Source organism: Carcharhinus amblyrhynchos, chromosome 15 (assembly GCF_965287045.1).
Source record: "Carcharhinus amblyrhynchos chromosome 15, sCarAmb.v2.hapA, whole genome shotgun sequence".
In the NCBI taxonomy this organism is placed as follows: domain Eukaryota; kingdom Metazoa; phylum Chordata; class Chondrichthyes; order Carcharhiniformes; family Carcharhinidae; genus Carcharhinus; species Carcharhinus amblyrhynchos.
In genome coordinates this window covers 58412946-58432810 of record NC_137338.1, presented here as the reverse complement: position 1 = coordinate 58432810, position 19865 = coordinate 58412946, and the positions used below count along the sequence as shown (strand labels likewise).

The 19865-nt window shown below is 43.2% G+C and overlaps 1 protein-coding gene across 8 annotated transcripts in view; it reads right to left on the bottom strand.

Annotated features, from left to right (window-relative positions):
* Positions 1 to 19865, bottom strand: part of frmpd4 (FERM and PDZ domain containing 4) — a 633610-nt gene that overhangs the window by 58128 nt on the left and 555617 nt on the right. For 5 of the 8 annotated variants that reach the window (XM_080203996.1, XM_080204001.1, XM_080204000.1 and 2 more), the window contains exon 5: positions 8524 to 8572. In XM_080203996.1, the coding sequence (XP_080060122.1) occupies positions 8524 to 8572 (49 nt within the window). The remainder of the gene's footprint in view (positions 1 to 8523; positions 8573 to 19865) is intronic. The other 3 variants (XM_080204004.1, XM_080203997.1, XM_080204002.1) reach the window with 1 other exon arrangement.

The following is a 19865-nucleotide window of genomic DNA, read 5'->3' as shown; positions in this document are numbered from 1 at the left end:
TTGACCTCCATCACAGTTCACCTTTCTGTCTCGCTCTCACTATCCTCCTCTCTCCATCAAAAAGTTTTTGACCCATATTCACAGCCACTCAACTTTGCCATCTCACACGATCCCTCTAGAATCACCCAGATAAGGTTACCTCAGATCACTTCACAAGTATCCACTCACACCCTCCTCTTTCTCCAAGCCACATTTCCTTCTATGCCCACTCCAGGGAAAAGTGCTCCCCTTGTCACTGTCAAACTCCCAATGCTCAGTCTTTGACCCCTCGTTTGCAACTGTTAATGTGCCCTTTCATTCCCTTAGCCCTGTTTTTGACACCCTTATCTCAAGAAAAACCCTTACTTATACTTCTCCTGCTAAGTCTTCTATCTAAGGGGCGCTGAGTTGAATGCATCTGGTGTGCAACTTGTTGCGCCATTCATCATTAGATCTGTCTGGATCACACTGAGTACCAAATATCAGTTCTTGTCTGTTTGTTAAATGATTCATTAATCCAGAAGTGTGCTAGATTGTAAAGATAACTTGCAACAGCCATTCTCTACTACCAAACATTTTATTAAATTCCCCTCTTCTGTCCTCGCCACTCTCATCTCCAATAACAAATTCAAGGAGTTCAGAGTTCCTTTGTAAATAAGATTGAGACCAATCTGCCTCAGCCACATTCCTCACTTTCTAATCCCACAAAGACACACTTCCCCAAATGTTGCTAGCCACATTCATACGCCTTAGTCCAGTTTATTTCCTATCTTCCCTCATGCATTCTCTGGGCTCATCTTTGCCCATAACACCAATATCTTAGTTTCTCAGCATTTCACCTCTGAATAAACAACTGTCCTCCTTTCCCCCTTGCTACCTCATATTGTAAATGGCTGCCCTTCCATTTTGTTGTTTTTAAACCCTATTCCGGATGGGAAGTCAGCAGGTGCTGATGGAAGATTTTGCGTTTGGAAGGCTGATGTCTTTCTTTTCTTCTCAGTTGCATAGGCTAAATTCGGGAACAGTCATTCCCCCAATGGTTCCAAGCTGGGTAAGGAACTTGAGTGATTTTAACTGCCAACTCACCTGGTTTCCAGCCAATAAGCAGGGTTAAAATTGCCCTTGAGTATCTGATGCATGAAAAATAGGGAACATTGAAACACAGAACTAAGGAGCAGGAGTAGGCCATTCGACCCTTTAAGCCTGCTCCTCCATTCGATAAGATCATGGCCAAACGGGTTGTGCTCTCAAATCCATCTTCCTGCCTGTTCCCATAATCTTGACTCCACTTATGATAGGATCATAGAGATCCTTCAGCCCATTGAGTCTGCAATGACACATTAGAAGCACCAGAACCCCCACCTAATCCCATCTGCCAGCACTTGGCCCATAGCACTGAATGTTATGTTGTGCCAAATGCTCATCCAGATACTTTTGAAAGGGTGTGAGGCAACCCGCCTCTACCAACCTACCAGGCAGCGCATTCCAGGCCATCAGCACCCTCTGAGTAAAAGAGTTTTTCCTCAAATCCCGCCTAAATCTCCTGCCCCTCACCTTGAACCTATGTCCTTTATGACGGACCTTTCAACTAAAGGGAATAGTTCTCCTTATCCAGTCTGTCCATCTCAATCATAATCTTGTACACCTCGTTTGGGTCGCCCCCTCAGTCTTCTCTGCTCCAACGAAAACAACCTAAGTCTATCCAATCTCTTTTCAGAACTGAAATGTTCCATCCCAGGCAGCACCCTGGTGAACCCCCTCCAGATGTTGGTGTGGAACATATTTTGACTCCAGAGAGACCACTTTCAAACTGCACGCTCCAACTAACGCCCTCTCTTCAACATGCACAGCTGAACATGTGATAGGAAGGACCCTCCCTGCCATTATTTAAAGAGAACATCAACAGCTTGCATCTTAGTTGGTGTTTGGTTTTCTTCTGGCTATTGCTGGAAGTAATAGAAGTGTTTGAATGTTTGTGCTGCTACCTGTAGTTTCTGAAGTCTGCATAGAGTGCTGTGGCTGTACCATCAGCATTTGGGCAACCAGAGGATGCATCCTGGGCAAGAATGGCGATTCTCTGGTCACCTTCTTCATGTATCCAGTGTGCAACCCATATACACATGGGTGACACCAAATAATGAGAGCCTTGTTACCACACAACATGTGATTCAAATTGATTATCAGGGTGCTTAAGCAATATTTCTGCCGTCTGAATTGCTCTGGAGGAGCACTATGTACTATCCAGAGTGTATATCACATTTCATCATGGCCTTTGTGCATTTTATACACCTTTGCTTTCATGCGGCCATAACTTTTGCTACTATGTATAGAGTAAGAAACTGAGGAGGAGGAAAGACAGGAGACAATCAACACATGCCCTTTCAGGTATGCTGTTCATAATTGGCTCAACTGACTACAGTATCAATGAATGCAGCTATAATTCCCAATTCCCCAACAGTTCCACATCTTTACTTCCCTCTGTTATTGACCACCACTGTGTCCTGTTATTCATAATGCTCAGATAAAGGCCAATGCAAAATAAATATTCCACACCAATGTTTTAATCAAATCACCTGATGCTTTGTGTAAAAGTCAACTTTGTCAATCTTCTACTTTCACTAGTGTCCGTCTGACAAACTGGCCTTTCCTCTGATCATTCTAACCGTCCCTCCCTGGTGTCTTACCACCAGCAGACACCACCTCTAAAGTATACATAGTGTCAATATCTGAGCTGCTGGCTGCTAGTGATTCAGCGTGGTTCTCTATCAGTTCCTTCTTGTTCTTGCACCATTGCTTGGCACGGATGCAGTTCTTGCATTTCTGAAAGGACAAAGGCACAAAGGTAGGGCTCTGCTGAGGACAGGTTGAGGGGGGAGGGAAGCAAGAGGTGCACACTTTCACCACCTGAAACTTGTAAATGACAAGAGATTGTGGGATGAAGGGGAAGTGGGATATGAGGAGTATATGATGAACACATTGTCACCTTTGATGCCTTCAACCCTGCACTGGTTAATGGTCAGCACTTTCTCCTCCAGTGACTTAGCACATGTACCTGTCCCTCAGTTAAGTGTTGCAAGAGAGGGAAAGCGTGTCTTTGAATTGGTGCAATGTTTTGGGTGATATGCCTGTCTTGGTTAAGTAGCTGACACAACGCAGGTGCAGGTGAGGCTAAGTGTGTGAGCTTGAGGTGAAGCTATGAAAGTGAGATACAAGTTATGGTCAACAGAGATTGTTAGTAATTTAGTAAAATGAATAGCAGTGTTTATGAGGTATCTGAAGATGCATTCACTGACTTTGACCAATTCAGTGAGCTAGACTCCTGGCATTGATGAAGATGGCTACCTGCCTTCTGAGTGTCTAAGAGCATGGTCCCCTGTGGATTGAAAACTGCTCTCTTCCTGCCCAGCACCAACAGTGAAAACTCCAGTGCTGTATACAGAGAATCCTGCAGCACCCTCTGCCCTGCTTCAGTGTTCTTCCTGCTTGGATACTCTGCCCCAACCACTTCCAATATCTGCTGCAGATAAGAGGTGCAGGCTGGCTTTAAGTGAGAAAAGCTAGCTTTGAGTGGTATTAACCACTCATGAAAGTGTGCCCTGTGCTCATCCATGCAGCATCTCAGTAGTGTGCTTAGTGCTTGTTGGCTGCACTCCACTATTATGGTAATAAGCAGGCAACATGAAATATATCTGTTGGCTGTCTTGGAAATAACAGAGATGGATCAATAATGCAGCATTATTTCCAAGGACTTGATCAGGACTTATTGAATTCCATGGCCCAAAAGGTTTACTGAGATCAGGGGGCAGCATTGTGACACAGTGGTTAACACTGATGTCTCACAGCGCCAGGGACACGGCTTCAATTTTGACCTCGGGTGACTGTCCTCATAGAGATTGCACATTCTCTCTATGTCTATGTAGGTTTCATCTGGGTGCTCCAGTTTCATTCCACACTCCAAAGATGTGTGGGTTAGGTTGATTGGCAATACAAAATTACCCCTTAGTGCAGGGGCATTAGCAGGGTAAATACGTGGAGTTATGGGGATAGGGCCTGGGTTAGATTGTTGTCAGTGCAGGCTCAATGGGTTAGATGGACTCCTTCTGCACTGTAGATTCTATGATTTAAAATCAAGTTACTCACAGATGGAGTAGTAGACACTCAAATTAAAATTCTACCATTTTTTGTGATAAATCCTTTTTCAATTGAATCTGGCTGTACTAAGTTATCGCTCTCAAGCAATATTATATCAGGCAGCAGGGAGAAAAATAAACTATTATGTTCTAAACGTAGTCCAATTGCACCACTTCTTGAACAACATTACATTTATGATTATGCAAATATATTTGTGGTACAGCCCAAGTTTGAGTGCAATTTGTGCCCAAGTTGTTTGATGCATTCAAAGAGAGAAAAATTATCATTTTATGTCTGGTTCCCATGCATAAAAATAAAAATAACTACACACACAGTTTGCATTTTGGAATAAAATTCTGTTGGAATGTCTGTCCAAGAGCCAGCATTCTAAAACTTGTCCCTTTTCTGTCGCTTAGAATAGGAGTCTGCGATTATTGTCTGTGTTCCAGGATAGGATAACTTTCAGCATCTCTCCCACCACTTGTATGCAGTAGCACAGCTATAAAGATGCTGGAAGGTACAGTCTGGGAACCTGAAGCAGTAGCATGGAGTGAATCAATGGGTACATGTGAAAAACACCAAATGGTAACAGCTTAGGAGAAGGACGCATCTGCTGCCCAGATGGCCACGTAATTGCCATCACTGACCCCTCTATTTTGGGAAATACAGCAATGTGGTGACAACGGGCAGCCTTAACACAGCCTGTTATTGCTATTCAATGAGGAAGAATGCTAAAATGTTGGCAAATGTACCTAACATCCATCTGATGCACTTATGGGCACTGCAGATCATTTGTTTGCTAGCATGGAATGGGATGGAGGCAGATCTTCTTCTGACTCTGGCCCTATTCCTGCTGGGTATAATTTGAATGACGAAAGTAGGCACTCTGATCTTTACTGGTGACTTGTGCAAAATGGGGCAGTAACCTGTTGCAACAGGGGAAAGGCAGCTGTCAGGCTGACTGCTTCCTTTTGGTAATGGGGCCTGTGCTCACTAACAGTCTCACAGGCCCCTCTCCTCTCAAATCTCTAAGCTCAACCTAAAAATGTTGAATGCCTAACACACCATCCTCCTATCTACTGCTTGAACTAGGCGCATGCACTATTGAGGCTAAATTAGTTTGCCACTGCGCTGCAAAGCTAGATATTCATTTCGAGAGTACACCTAGTGACCCTGCCAAAACAGCAAAACCTAGCACCAGTGTATAACTTACTGAATCAAGACTTCTTCATTTATGAATTATATCATGTGCCTCATCTGCAAGTATAAATAATGGGGGGGAATCTTACCAAAAAATGGCAGATGTTGTTTCCAGTGTGAAAACTGAAAAACATGCCAGTTTTCTCTCCAGATCTTATGACGCTCTAACTAAAAAAATCAAGTGGGCATGTTTCATGCCGTCATGCAGAGAACCGGGGCCTCAATATGCTGGTAAAACCCGGCTGCACTAAGATCAGGGCATTATCTTAAAAGGCGCCCCAATCGTAACATGAATAAATCATCCCCCAGGTCACATTGGAGGTCTCAGTGACTCCCCTCCTGACCCCCGATCGGAGTCGGCACTTCTGCCCCTTTTATCCCACTCATTGGCTCCTTTCCCCAATAAATGACCCCTTCCACCTGATTATCAGCTCCTTCCCTGCCCTCCCACCCCCCCTCCAAATGTCACAGCAGCACCCACACCCCCAACAACAACCATCACTGGCACCCCTGCTCCTCTGTTCTCACCCAGCCCACAACCAAATTTGAATGAATTCCAGCCCCTCCTCTATGAGGCTCCCACTGGGGCTTGCCCCTTGGCACAGGTTAGGATCCAACACCTAGGTTGGCATTTTCTCATTGGAATGGGCATGGTGACAACCTGGCAGTGCCAACCTATGTCAAGGAGCAGTGCCAGGCAGCATTGCCAGGCTACAGCCTGGTTATATCCCTCCTCCCATGGGTTATATTCATCTTTACACCCCCAAGGAGACCTTCACATGAACTTGTAAATGGTGCCAGTGTGATCCATGATGGTGCCCACTGAATATCTAGTGAGGGGGGAGACCCTGGAGAGAGTGCTTATGGATGACAGGTTAATGTTTTAAATGAGCTTCCTGGGGTCCCGCGGCGTGTTTTGCACTATTCCACCGGCAAGGGTGCTGGAAGATCGGAACTCAGAAACTAGTTGGTGTGGATCGTGTTTTCCAAGTCTCTTGGAAATATTTTTAAGTGTGCCCCTCATTCCAGAGAACTGAAGTTGCCCCTAAAATCTTTTAGAAGACCACTAGCATCCTTTATTGACAACATTCATGATCCTGGATGGTAAGTTGCTGCAGATTGATACTCGATCTTCTTTGGAAGAGAATGGTGTTTCACGTACGTTTTAAAGATGAAGGAAAAATAAAATGAAAGTTTAATTTATTGCACATATTTTAAAATTATAATGTCATTAGGTGTTGAGGTTGTATGATGTTTATATATTCTCATGCTAGCAAACCATTTGCAAAAGAAACTGGGTGACAAAGACAATTCATACATGTGTATTTGAGCGCTACGGTAGGAAGAAATCAATAGACGCCACCAAACAAATCTTTCAAAGATATTGTGAGGTAGAATATCCTTGAATATTGCAATGTATGCAGGATATATTTCATTATTAATGATTTCTTTCCCTGCCATACAGTATTTTGTTGGTCTATAACTTTCTTTCAAACAAACTGACTCAGAACTATATTGCACATTGTTATGGTGCAAAATACACAAATCATGATGACATTGAAGAGCGTTCATTTGAGACAATGCATAGAAATGACAAAACAAAAGCAAATATTGTGATGGTGATGACAGGAATGGAGGAGGGTTATACTGAAGAATGCTTAGATCAATTACCCTTTGTGATAGATTAGGTTAGTTTATCATCACCAGAACTCCTAGATCTTCTTTGCTTGTCTGCCTGTTAGTAATTGAATGCATTCCTCAATTGCACAAAGTGATGCAGTGAGGTCTTTTTCTCACTTTTATGCTGAGAGCCAATGGTAGAAAAATTTCAAAATATATGCGACAGAATTTTACAGCAGGGTTTTCCAGTCCCGATGAAGTCAATGGACTTTTTAACGGCTCGCTGCATTTTATGGCTTTGCTCCTACTGTGACAGGACTGTAGAATTCTACCCGTGGCTTTTATCATATTTTGAAATATGTTCACATGCTGTCCAGAGGAATGGGGGCTTTATTTTGTTCAATTAGTAGCAAAAGTAAGGTGTCTGCATTGAAAAAACCAGAGAAGTTCTATGTTTACTTAGTTAAACTAACAGTTTTAGGATGAATTTGAGCATCTTTGCTGGGGTCTTTAAGAAAATATTGCTGGTGAAATTCAGAAAGAGAATGAGAACATATCATGGTAAACTTTCATCTTTAGTGTTTCTGGGATGGATTGAACATCATGGGTGGGATTTTCCCCAAAAATGTCATAACAGCGAGGATATGAGGGCGATCCACGCCAGTCTATCAGGCGTGCTCTGGACTGCAATCGCAATTGTTCCACACTCAGTTGATTTTTGGAAGAGTTGTGAGTTGTGTGCCAGCACTGGGGGAGGGATTACCTAAATGCACCAGCGAGTCCAGCTTCAGAACGCTCAGGTGCCCTGATCTCAGTGTCCGTCCCTTGCTCAGTGTTGAAACTCCTGCTTCTAAGTCAGAAGATCATGGGTTTCAAAGCCCCAGTACAAAGAATTCAGAACAAAATTGAGACTGGTACTTCACACATCACTGATGGAAGGGTGCTGCATTGTCAAAGCTGTCACCTTCCAGAGGTAACTGCGGCCTTATCTGCCCTCAGGTACATTTCAAAGATCAAATGTCACTACCTTGAAATAGTACAGAAGAGTTCTTCTCAGTGTCCTGGTCAACATATATTCCCAATCAACATTAATAAAATGAATTATTTGGTCATTATCTCATTGATCTTTGTAAAGGTTTTTGGTGGACGAATTGGCAGCCTTGTTTTTGACATTATCACAGTGATTGCAAAAGTACCACATTGGTTATAAAGCTCTTGAGATTTTGCTTTCTATCCACTCATGAATGTGAGTGTCATTGATCAAGCTAGATTTGTTGTCCAATCCCTAATTTCCTCGAGAAGGTAGTGCCTTCTTGAACCACTCATTTAGTGTAGATTTACCCACATTGCTGTGATCACAAAAGATGCCAAAATGCACAAACATTTCTTTAAATTAGCAATTAAAAATGGTGGGAAGTTTTGTCCCACATTGTCACACTGCGCCTGGAAGTATTAAAGGTGAAAGTTTACCCCAAAATGCCAAGCAATTTTTCTGAATATCTGGAAAGAGAAATTCCTAATTCTGCATAGCTAAAAGCATGAATGAAGCAGAAAAACAGATATTAAACAGAATAAAAGCAGATTTATACTCACAGGGTATGGCTGAACAACTGTCAAGATGATTGATTCCTTGCAGCTCCTGCTGAGGAAAAAAAATGCAATTGTGGTATTGCCTTTCAAACTTTTTTTTACAGTATCCGTGAGGTTTCAACATAAAATTGTTAGCTAATTTACAGCTAAAAGCTTTTATCACAACGGCTCCAATTTGTGGGTATTTCTCTTTTACTATGAGAAAAGAAATGAATTGAACATGGCCTTGTTCGGGCTTCATCGTTTTATTACGCTTGAGGTGAATTTCTCGGAGCTTAAGAGAAGCAAGCTATCATCAACTGGTTCATACCTGAATTTCCTTTCTCCTCATTTTTGTGACAATTTGTCCATGGACCACAAATGGTCATTGATCAGGGAAAATGAGTGGTTTGGAGAGAAAATAAAACAGCGACTTTCCACTTAAAATAAAAAGAAATAAAAGCAGGAAGTACTAGAAATACTCAGTAGACACACTGGAAAAAGATGCAAAACTCTGAGGTCATGTACCAACAGACTCAAGAACAGCTTCCTCTCTGCTGCCATCAGACCTTTGAATGGACTTACCTTGCACTAAATTGATCTTTCTTTACACTCTAGCAATGATTGGAACACTACGTTCTGCACTCTCTCCATTCCTTTCCTATGGACAGTATGCTTTGTCTGTATAGCAGGCAAGATAGAATACTTTTCACTGTATGTTAACACATATGATAATTATAAATCAAATAAGCCCAATGAGCATGTCATTGCACACACCTCAACTCAAGAGCAATTAGAATATGGCTATAAACTTGAATTTATATAGCCACATTGCACAAAATTGTCAGTCAGGAAGATTTTTCTTCCAGATGCTAGAACGAATTGGAAGATTTCAAGGAATGGTACTAAGCCCATCAGATGTAAAGCTACCTTTTCAACTCAGGAGAAAACTGTTCCCAAGAAGTGAAAAGGACACTTAAGACAGTGCACATCTTTGCCTCCATGTGTTAACTCAATGGTATCACAAAGACACAACTCTTTTTGAGTCCTTTTGCTGCTTGGTTGATGATGCGTGACTACAAATCAGACATTATAAATATTGGGGATGATTCTCCCCAAAAAAATGAAGTGCCCAATGGACGGGAATACGGGAGTTTACCCCACCCATTTTTTGAGGGAGCTGAGTGGAATGAATCACTGGGACTCTGCATCTTTTCAAAACAATAATTGGTTCCTTCTTGCTAGTACAGTAACTATGGATCAAGTTTTGTTGAAATCCACCAATTAGTTTTTGAGATATATTATGGACAAAAAGGCTAACAATAGTAAAATCCTTCGGTGATGGAGGTAATAAGGTTTTCATATTCAATGGCTATAAACAAGTCATGACATCACTCTTGTCTAAATCTGTAGTTATACACGTAGGCCTGTTTTCATAAAGCTTCGTGTAGCTTCTTCCAGAATCAGATGTTTTGATTCTGTTAAGGTCTTCAGTTATAAAAAACATAGAAATGCTGCACTTCAAGAAGCACTGTTGCAATAAAGGTAATATTTTGACTGAAAATATTTAGGGAGGCCTGCGTTTTGAGACCTGCCTCCATTAAAGTCATAATTGGGCATCTTTAAGCAGAATGGGATAGGTACGGATCTTTGAAATTTTAACATCTCCTTCCCCAGCCAAACTTGTCCTTGGGGTATTAAAATTCTTCCATTGTATTTCCACTTGTGGGGGAAGGACTAAAACTAGGGACTATAAACATAAGATAATGACTAATAATTCCAACTGAGAACTCTGGAGAAACCTCTTTACTAAGGGAGTGGATGGCTTGTGGAACCAAATACAACAGTTGAGGCAACTAGCATTGTGGCATTTAAGGGGAAGCTTGATGAAGACATGAGGAAGATGAGGACATAATGAACGATGAATGTACTTCATAATGGGAGTGACTTAGGTGTGTTCTAGCCATCCCAAAATGTGAATGTTAATCGTGATTTTTCTCTCTCAGAGCAGTTTTCCTGTACTGAAGGCACTAGCTATCCTTTCCCCATTGCATGCGGTTCTTTCTCCAGTCCCTCCCCCTTCCTCCTTCCTCCTTATTCTTTATCTTGCTTATTTTTTCATGACAACAAACCAAAAGCAAAAAAGCACAATCTGAACCCTGAGCTGATTCCTTTCACTCCACCATTACAGAGAAACAGATGAATGGGGTAGCATGACTCCTTTTGGGGGAGGTGGGGTCGGGGGGTGGGGTGGGGGGGAGGGTGGGGGGTTGGTGATTCTCAAGGGCCATGTGATCAGACTGGACCTGGTATGGTGAGGCAGGAAACCGAACCAATCAGATGCAGAGGGGTGTATCCTGGGTCAGGAAGTATCCTCACTTAGTGCCAGGGAGAAATGGAAAATTGTTGCATTGTTCATTCTGTCAGAGCTGAGTTTGTAAATAATTATTGATCATTGACAATAAACAAGTTGTGTCAGTGATGTGCAGAACAGAGACAAAAGAACCTTTAGACAAAGTAAAGCAAATTACAAATGTGATAAAAGGAAATAAAAAATGGATCTAATTGAGTTTTTTTTAATTCATTCATGGGACATGGGTATTGCTGGCTGGCCAGAATTTATTGCCTGTCCCTAGTTGCCCTTGAGAAGTAGTGGTGAGCTGTCTTCTCGAATTGTTGCAATCCATATTCTGTGGGTTGACCCACAATGCCGTTAGGCAGGGAATTCCAGGATTTTGATCCAGTGACTATGAAGGAACGGCAATATATTTCCAAGTCAGGATGGTGAGTGGCTTGCAGGGGCACTTGCAGTTGGTGGTGTTCCCATTTATCTGCTACGCTGTCCTTCTAGATGGAAGCGGTCGTGGGCTTGGAAGCTGCTGTCTTTGGTGAATTGCTGCAGTGCATCTTGTAGATAGTACACACACTGCTACTGAGCATCAGTGGTGGAGGGATTGAATGATTGTAGATGTGGTGAAAATCAAGTGGGCTGCTTTGTTCTGGATGGTGGTCAAACTTCTTGAGTGTTGTTGGAGCTGCACCCATCCAGGCAAGTGGGGATATTCCATCACATTCCTGACTTGTGTCTTGTAGATGGTGGGTAGGCTTTGGGGAGTCAGAAGGTGAATTACTCACCGCACTATTCCTAGCCTTTGACTTGCCCTTGTAGCCATTGTGTTTATGTGGTGAGTTCAGTTAAGGTTTCTGGATTAATAGTCGAACGATAATACCACTAGACCATTGCCTCCCCAAATTAACAGTAATTTTGACCCTTCAATAGTGTGGTCTTCACTAAATCTTTCCTGCATCAAACTTATTTCCTCTTTCAAATATGAAAATTCAGGAAATTCAATTTTTTTCCCCTTCAAAGATTTTCACCCACCAGTGTTAACATTTTGAAATAAGAAATACAAAAAAAAGTTCTATAAACTAGTTAAAAAATGCTCCCCATCCATGAAAGAAGATACACTGAGGTTTCAAGATTGAAAGTCTGAAATAACAGTGCTTCCAAAAATCCATACTACTTTTGTTATAACTATGCCTGACCCGATGCTCATAACACTTGAGGTGTGGAATGGAGGGGTTGTCTTTCTGTTTAGCTACAAATGTTGGCATGCCCTCTTTTTGGCTTCCTGCTTTCACTGGGGTTATTGATTGCCAAGGATATTCTGGGTCCCTGTGAGGCCTGGGCAATGTGTATCCTCATGTCTGGACTCCATCCAGCCACCAACTTTTGAACCCAAGACATTTTGAATGCTTTCAGAAAGTATTCCTTGCAACAACACTATTTCAATTAATTAACATGAAGGCAATGGGGCTTGTTAAGTAATTGGTAGTCATATCTAGACATCAAAGGGGATGATTCTCCCAAAAAAACTGCCAAATTTGTTTTAAAAAAGGAGTAACTTTCATTGCTTTTGTTAGTGGCATTTTCAAAACAAATCCCCCACACTCTGTGCATCACAGAGTGCCCTAGTGAGATTCAGACTCAAAATCAGGGGGCAGAGCCTATTCCCACTGAAGAGGCCGGCAGCATAGTGCTGAACAGACCATGCGCATGCACCCATCTGTCAGCGCCAAGATCGGCATATGTGCAGTAACTGGCCTCTCGATTGCTGTAAGAAGTCTCACAACACCAGGTTTAAGTCCAACCAGTTTATTTGACAGTAATCCCACAAGCTTCTGGAAACAGTGTTCCTTCGTCAGGTGACCCCACACTGCTGCCCCACCGACCCCCTCCAATCTCCGATTGTTGACCTCTCCGGGCCAGCACCAATGTCCTTCCCCCGCCAACACAGCCCCTCAACTCTCTAACCCGTCTCCCCTCCGGCAGTTCCCCCCCACCCCCCTGCAGCCTCAATTCTCCACCCCAATCTGGATGGCCAGTCCTGATCACCCCCTTCCTACTCTCTGCCACCGATCCCAATGCAGAATGGCAGTGGGACGCCCTGCCCCCACTGATCAGCTGCCCCCCCTCCCCCACAAGCCCCTCCCCAATAGATCCTGCCACTGGCCGCACTCCTAGGCACTGCCTGTGCCTGATGAGCATTGCCAGTTTGTCCCTTGGGCAATGCCAATAGGGCCAGGCTGCCAGTGCCCCGGGGGTAACCCCCCCCCCCCCCCCCTTTGCCCCATGCCTCCTAGAGGGGCCTTTATGGCCTCTCTTTCCTCTGGTGAGTTTGGCTGCCTGTTAATGGGGGCAGGAGTAAAACCTACCGGAGTGAACAACTCCTGGAGGACTGAGGGATGTGGGAGGGAGATGCTTGTGGGTCTGGAGACTTCAGTCCCGGGCCTGCTAATGAAATGCAAATGGAAATTTAAATACGGAAGTCAGTTCAGCACCACCTGATGTCTCTGAAAATTTTGGAGCCGGAGACGCATGGAAGCCGTGGCACTCAACGGAGAGCCCCGCTGATGACTCACAGCAGCACAGTGGGCTGGGAGAATTGCCCCTCCCCCCACCCCCCAAATCGAGTGATTGTCACTGATATAATACATTGTGGAAAATCTGGTCAGTGAGCCTTCAATCAAATTATTAAAGCCACATGCAAGAGATGATGGATTTCCATTGGAATTGTATGATTAAATTTTGTATGCTGGAAATGTGCTGCAAAAATCTGGGTTTTGTAACAAACGACACTAATGCATACTGAAAATTAATAGAAAATTAGTGCATGCAAAATACATTAAATAGATATCGCTCGACAATAGATTGTTTTGCAGGCCAATGATGTAGACCTCCATCATTTTTGGCAGGCAAATGTAAATTGGAAATGCTCAACATTCATAAACATTGCTGCTTCACTCAGTTGCCTGAGGGGCTTATTGCTTCATACTTGCACAGATAAATGAAAGATCTGGCTTGAAGATTGGAAATCAGTGCAACTCTGTGACCATCTATACAAATGTCCTTGTTGACTCTTACACTGGGTAACAGAAAGAAAAATGAGCAACATTTATCTCTTGGATTTTTCTGTTCTTATGACCTCATGTTGACAACTAGTCCCTTGCCTAAGTTAGTTCCCCTAACTTTCGTGAGAATTCTTTTCTACCCTTCTCATGTCATGAGGGAGTAGATACTGTTTTAAACTCTAATCTCAAAGATTTTGGTTAAAAGAGTTTTCTCCGTTTCGTTCAATCATTATGGCCACTAGCAAATTTTATCGCTGCCAGGATGATAAGGTCACTTACTTATCAATAAGAATCTGGTCCTGAAAGTACTCAACTGGAAGTGTTTCTGTATTTATTTTGTGTCACTTGTTTATGTCACCAATTTCTTGCTGTCAATTTGATCTTCACTGTGAAATATTATTAATATTCACTCTGTGAGAAAGGTGATCTCTGGCAATTATCCTTGATTAGTACTTTTTAAAAACATGGAACATACTGCTAGTTATCAAATGATCTATTTATTACCTTATAAGTTCTGGCATAATTCATAACCATCCCAAAAGTTTTTGGCATCTTTGCTAATTTCTCTGGAACTCTGTTCTTGTGCATTTTATGAAACCTCTGCACTACCTTGGAGATGCCTTTGATAATATCTGTTACTTCAGAATAAGATACAATTTCTTGATGTGCCACCAAGGTTATGTCCATGACTACCTAGTTTATTCTCAAATCACTCTACCTGTAATAAAGTTGATTCAATTCTGTGATTCTGTAAGAATGGAAAGGCATTGATTTTGCAAGAGTTGTAAATGTGATGCGAAGAAAACTTTTACACCTGACAAGTGGTTTGGGTCTGGTCTGCACTGCCTGGAAGTGTGGTGCAAGCTGATAGAGAAAAGGCAAGAGAATTGGACTCAATCACAGTGCTTGTTTGGAGAGCTGATGCAAACATGATTGGCCAAATAGCCTCCTTCTGCACCGTAACGATTCTGAGATTGATAGGTAATCCTTTGACAATTTCCAGTAACTCAAAGTTGCCCAGGACTCTGCCATTTCACCCACTCTGCTTCCACTTCACAATCAATGATTTCTTCATTCTCCAAACCCAACCACTCTTCGAACAGAATGATTCCCCTCTGAATTTATTGATTTCCTTCAAACTGTGCAGTTTCAGTGCTGAAAGCCTTCAGTTCTCCTGCAATGCAGTGATCTTTCAGAGAGATTTTCCATTTCTGTGACTCTTAGCCCAGAATTTTTCACAGGCAAAGTGAAAATGAAAAGCTGCTGAGTGCACTGGTGGAAAATTCCAACTCTTATTTTGTGACAATCTCTATGTCTTTCAATCAGGGAATGAAAATATTGTTGCTTTGAATTTACCTTAATCTATATTGTATGTTATCTTTTAGAACACTGAAAGGTCCACTTTGAGAGAATTTTTTTCCTTTTTTTGTTCCTTTCCTTTGATCCTGGTGTGGATTTGTTCCTGGAGTCTGGGGTTAGGGGGCAGGGTCAGAGCCCATGATAGGAGTATCAAAGGCCTGGGATAGGTGAGATTGAAGGTCTGGCTGGGATACTGAAGGTCTTTGTTTGGGACACCTGTGGACAGTGGGTGTGTTGGGTTCAGAGGGAAGCTCCCAGGTATGTTGTAGGGGTGGGGATCAGAGACCTCACAGGGAGATCAGGGTCGATTGAAAGGATTGTTGAGGGGAGGTGTCAAACTACAGAGGTCAGCCAGGTAGATATACTGGATTAAACAGCTAAGCAGAAAGGTCTTCATTGTCTGAGCCTGCAGTCCATTGTCTCGATTTACTGCCGCATTTTCTGAAGCCCAGGAAACCCGGCCATCTAGTGTTAAATTTCAAACGATAAATGCAAATGAGGCATTCAATCATATCAGAATATTTAAAGTGACATCCCACCTCTTTTGCTCAGGTTGCTCACTCAGTCACATTAAAGCTGGGTTGAAGGGGTGTTAGTGTTGGCATTCAAAACTTCAACACTTGAATCACATCCTCCTGGCTCAACTGAAACCAGATATTTTTAGGAGCTACAATTCCCCTTATTGTATTTGGACCAGGGAAGCATACATGTGGAATCAACCACACCCAGCCTTGAAATGTCAATGGTATTCGAGCTAGGTACAAGTATGTAGTGGCAGTAACATTGATTCATTTCATGGAAACACCAATGTATAATAATTATGGAGTGGGCTGAATAATTTATCAACACGTTCACTAATATTTTGACATTTACTGTGATAGAATGGAAATGGTAGTTAATTTTTTATGTTGTTGGATTCCATCCAGTATCATCTGTCTATTTACTCTGAATACTTGAAGCTAAGAGAAAATTTGCACTGCAAAGTACAGAGGATGATTACAGCACAATCAATTTATTAAGTTCCAATATTTGCTCATCCTGAACAAGAAAGAATTAAATCTGCAACCTGCCTGCTTGATTTGAAGGTAAGTTGGTCATTCCAAATTACTGACCTGATTTTCATACAATGCAAGAAACCTGCCCCAGTTCAGAGGATTGCTGCAGCTTCCAATATATCGTGGAAAAGATTATCCAGATGCACTGTCAATGGCAACACAGAGTGAGACCTCAACTAAATTGGAGCTCACGTCTGGACTTCAGATACGAAGGGTGCGATTCTCCCATCCCGTACAAAAGTAGCACGATGCTAAAGTAGCGAGACTTGAGTGGAGGCTGTTTCACGGGCTTCCCATTGTGCGCCACAGTATCCGCGCATCACCGGCAACTGGATATCCAGCGCTGTTAGCTTTGTGCCAGAAATTGGCACGGAGCTGCATAGTTTATTTAAATGGCCATTAACTAATTCTAATATCATCAGCAGGCCAGGGACTGAAGTCTCCGGGCCCACTAACCTTAACCCAACCCCCCCTCCCCGACAGAGAGAGGGTCGTCGGTGCTTTGGGCTGACCATCGGGGTGGGGGTTGGTCAGCCTGCTTCGGGGCGGGGGGGAGGTTTGGGGCTGCAGGTGGGTTGTGGCTCTGGGATGAGGTGGGGGGGGGGGGGTTGGGACTGCCACTGGAGGGGGCAGAGATTGGGGGTCAATCAGCAGATCGGGGCTGCGGGTAGGGGAGAAACATCAAGACTGGCTGGGGGCAGGGGTGTGGGTCAAGGCTGGCCCGGGCGTGTTTGGGGAACCAGTGACTGGGTCCTCACACTGGGGTGGGGGGGTCACACGGCCAGCGATGCAGAGGCTGCGGGGCTGGCCAGTCATTGAACTAGCCAGCAAACAGGAAGCCAGCAGACAGGGGCACTGTGCATGGGCCGATCTCAGTGCTGACAGATTGGTGCATGCACAGTGACCCGCTCAGCATTATGCTGCCGGCCTCTCCGGTGGGAATAGCCCCCCACCACCAACCCCCCACCCCCACCCCCGACTCTGCCCCGATTTTTCACAAGATTCACACTAGTGCATTCTGCAGTGCACAGGGTGTGCAAAATTCATTTTGAAACCCCTGTTGAAAAAAACCAGCATGATTCACTCCATTTTTCACACAAATTCGACACTTAGAATTATTTGGCAGAATTGGCCCCAAACTAAGTCTTCACTTACATTGGGAGTGAAATTCAACTCAAGCAGAGAAAAACAGGTGATAGTGGAATGGTCACCAATTAAACAAATCCCATCTCTCCCACCCTGCCCCAACAGAATTTACCACTCAAACTTGTCCAGTTCACTGTTGACCTGTGGTGAATCTGTAGCCACTGTCTGAACTCGAGGAGATTATAGAGAGAGGGAGAGGTAAGGTCACAGAGGGATTTTAAAATAAGGGTGAACATTTTCAAATTAAGGTATTTCTTTACTGGGAGACAATGCAGATCGGTGAGCACAGGAATGATGGGTGAAAGGTACATGGTAAAAGTTAGTATACGGGCAACAGAGATTTGTGGAGGGTGGCAGATAGGAAGATAACTAGGAATTGAATTGGAACAGTTAAGTCTAAAGATAATAAATGAGAGTTTGAACAGCATATGAGCTGAGGCAGGGAGGAGTCAGGTGACATTAGGGAGATAGGTCTAGGCAGTCTTAGTGCTGTGTGGTTGGAAGCAAATCTCAGAGTCCAAAACACCATCAATGTTGTAAACAGCATTGTTCAGTCTCAGTTAACTTCCGTGGAGAAGGATGAAGTTGATGCCAAGGGAATGGAGCTTTTGGCAGATTGTGAAGAGAGTGGCTTCAGTCTTCCCAATATTTCATTTTGGGCTTATCCAGAGAAGTAGTTGGACAAATTACAGACAGTGGATGGATTGTGAAATGTGGTGGTGAGTTAAAGTTGGATGTTGCCAGAATACATATAGAACCTGAAAGTGTGCTTTTAAATGATGCTATGTAGGGGGCATCATGTATATGAGAAATAGGAGGGGGCCAAAGATAGGTAGATCACTGGGGAACACAAGACAAAATGGCTGGCATTTTCCAACCACGCCATGTCAGGATACCTTTAAGTGATGCGGCAACCCATTCAAACATCCACTGATTTCTGCGGGACCGGAAGACGGCACTGATGGGAGGGGCCATAATGTTCTGATCAATGATGCAGAAGCAGGAAAAGAAGACATTGCTTGATTCTCTGACTACAGTGGATTGATAAGAATGGAACCAGGTGAGTGTGATGGCATGCTTTGGACAATAGAGGAGAGTTGTTGGAGGAGGATGATTTGGCCAACCATGTGAAGACAAATCAAGACAGGTTAAGAAGGACATTGAAAGTAGCTTACCTTTGTCAAGGTCACATAGAATGCTGTTTATGACTTCAATAAGAGTTATTGTGGCAGAGATGGGAACCTGACTGGAGGTATTTAAACATAGAGTTCTGGCGAAATGGTTATGGGTTTGGGAGGTGAAATCATATTCATGAACTTAGGAAAAGTAGGGGAGGTTGGGCTGTAATTTGCAATGAAAGAATAGTCAAAGGTTGGCTTTTTGAGGGCTGGATGATGACAGCAGGTTTGACAGTACCTAAAGAGAGAGAATTGTCAATCGTACCAGTTGATATTGGACCAGGATGGAAGTTGAATAGTCAACAGTTTAGCGCTATAGGGTGAGAAAGGAGGTCTCAAGAATGAGAAGTGCTTGTAAAGATAAGAGAGATAGGAGATCAACTCTGAGTTCAGGGCTAGGACAGCATGGTACCTTAGAGAAGATTATCCTGATGCACTGAGAAAAGAGATGCAGTCCTGGCAGGTATACAAATGGTCTCAATCTTAGTGACAGAGAGATCCATGAGCTCCATGCTTTTGTTGTTGGAGGAGGTGACACGGGAAAGGAGTTTCAAAAGAGAGTTTACAGTAGAGAAAGGAAGCCAGAAATTATCTTTTCATTCCAGGATGATCCTGGAGTAGCGAGCAGTTCTATCAGATGAGAATAGGATCCAATTGTGCTTTATACAGTTCAACTAGATCTGGCATGGACTGGTTAAGCTAGTTATCCACTCAAATTAGAGTCCATTGAACTTAACGGAGCTATGTCAAACCCATGCCAGAGGGAACGACTAGGGTGAAAGACAGTAATAGTTTTAATGGAGGCTATGGATGAAATCTTACCAAAAAATGGCAGTGTGTTGGTTCCAGTCTGGAAAATGCAAGTGATTTCTGCCGATGGCACAGGTGTATTTTTGGGCTGAAACTTATGCCTCAGTAGTCATAATTTGTGTGCCCATGAGAATCAGACTGTCCCTCCGGTTTTGGTGATAAGAATCACTCTGCTACTGTGGCCAAATGGTGGAAGTTGTAGAAAAGTTGGGGTGCTTCAACAGGGAGAAGCCTCATCAACCCTACCCCAGTTTTCTACCAAGCCATGATGTTGAGGTGATCACTCACATAAGCTTATAGAAAACAAGAGCCTGCTTCACAATTGAATGCACATTTTGGATTGAGATGCAGAGAGGAATGGTGATCACTGATCCCACGGTAGAATTTACAGCATCTAAATTATGAG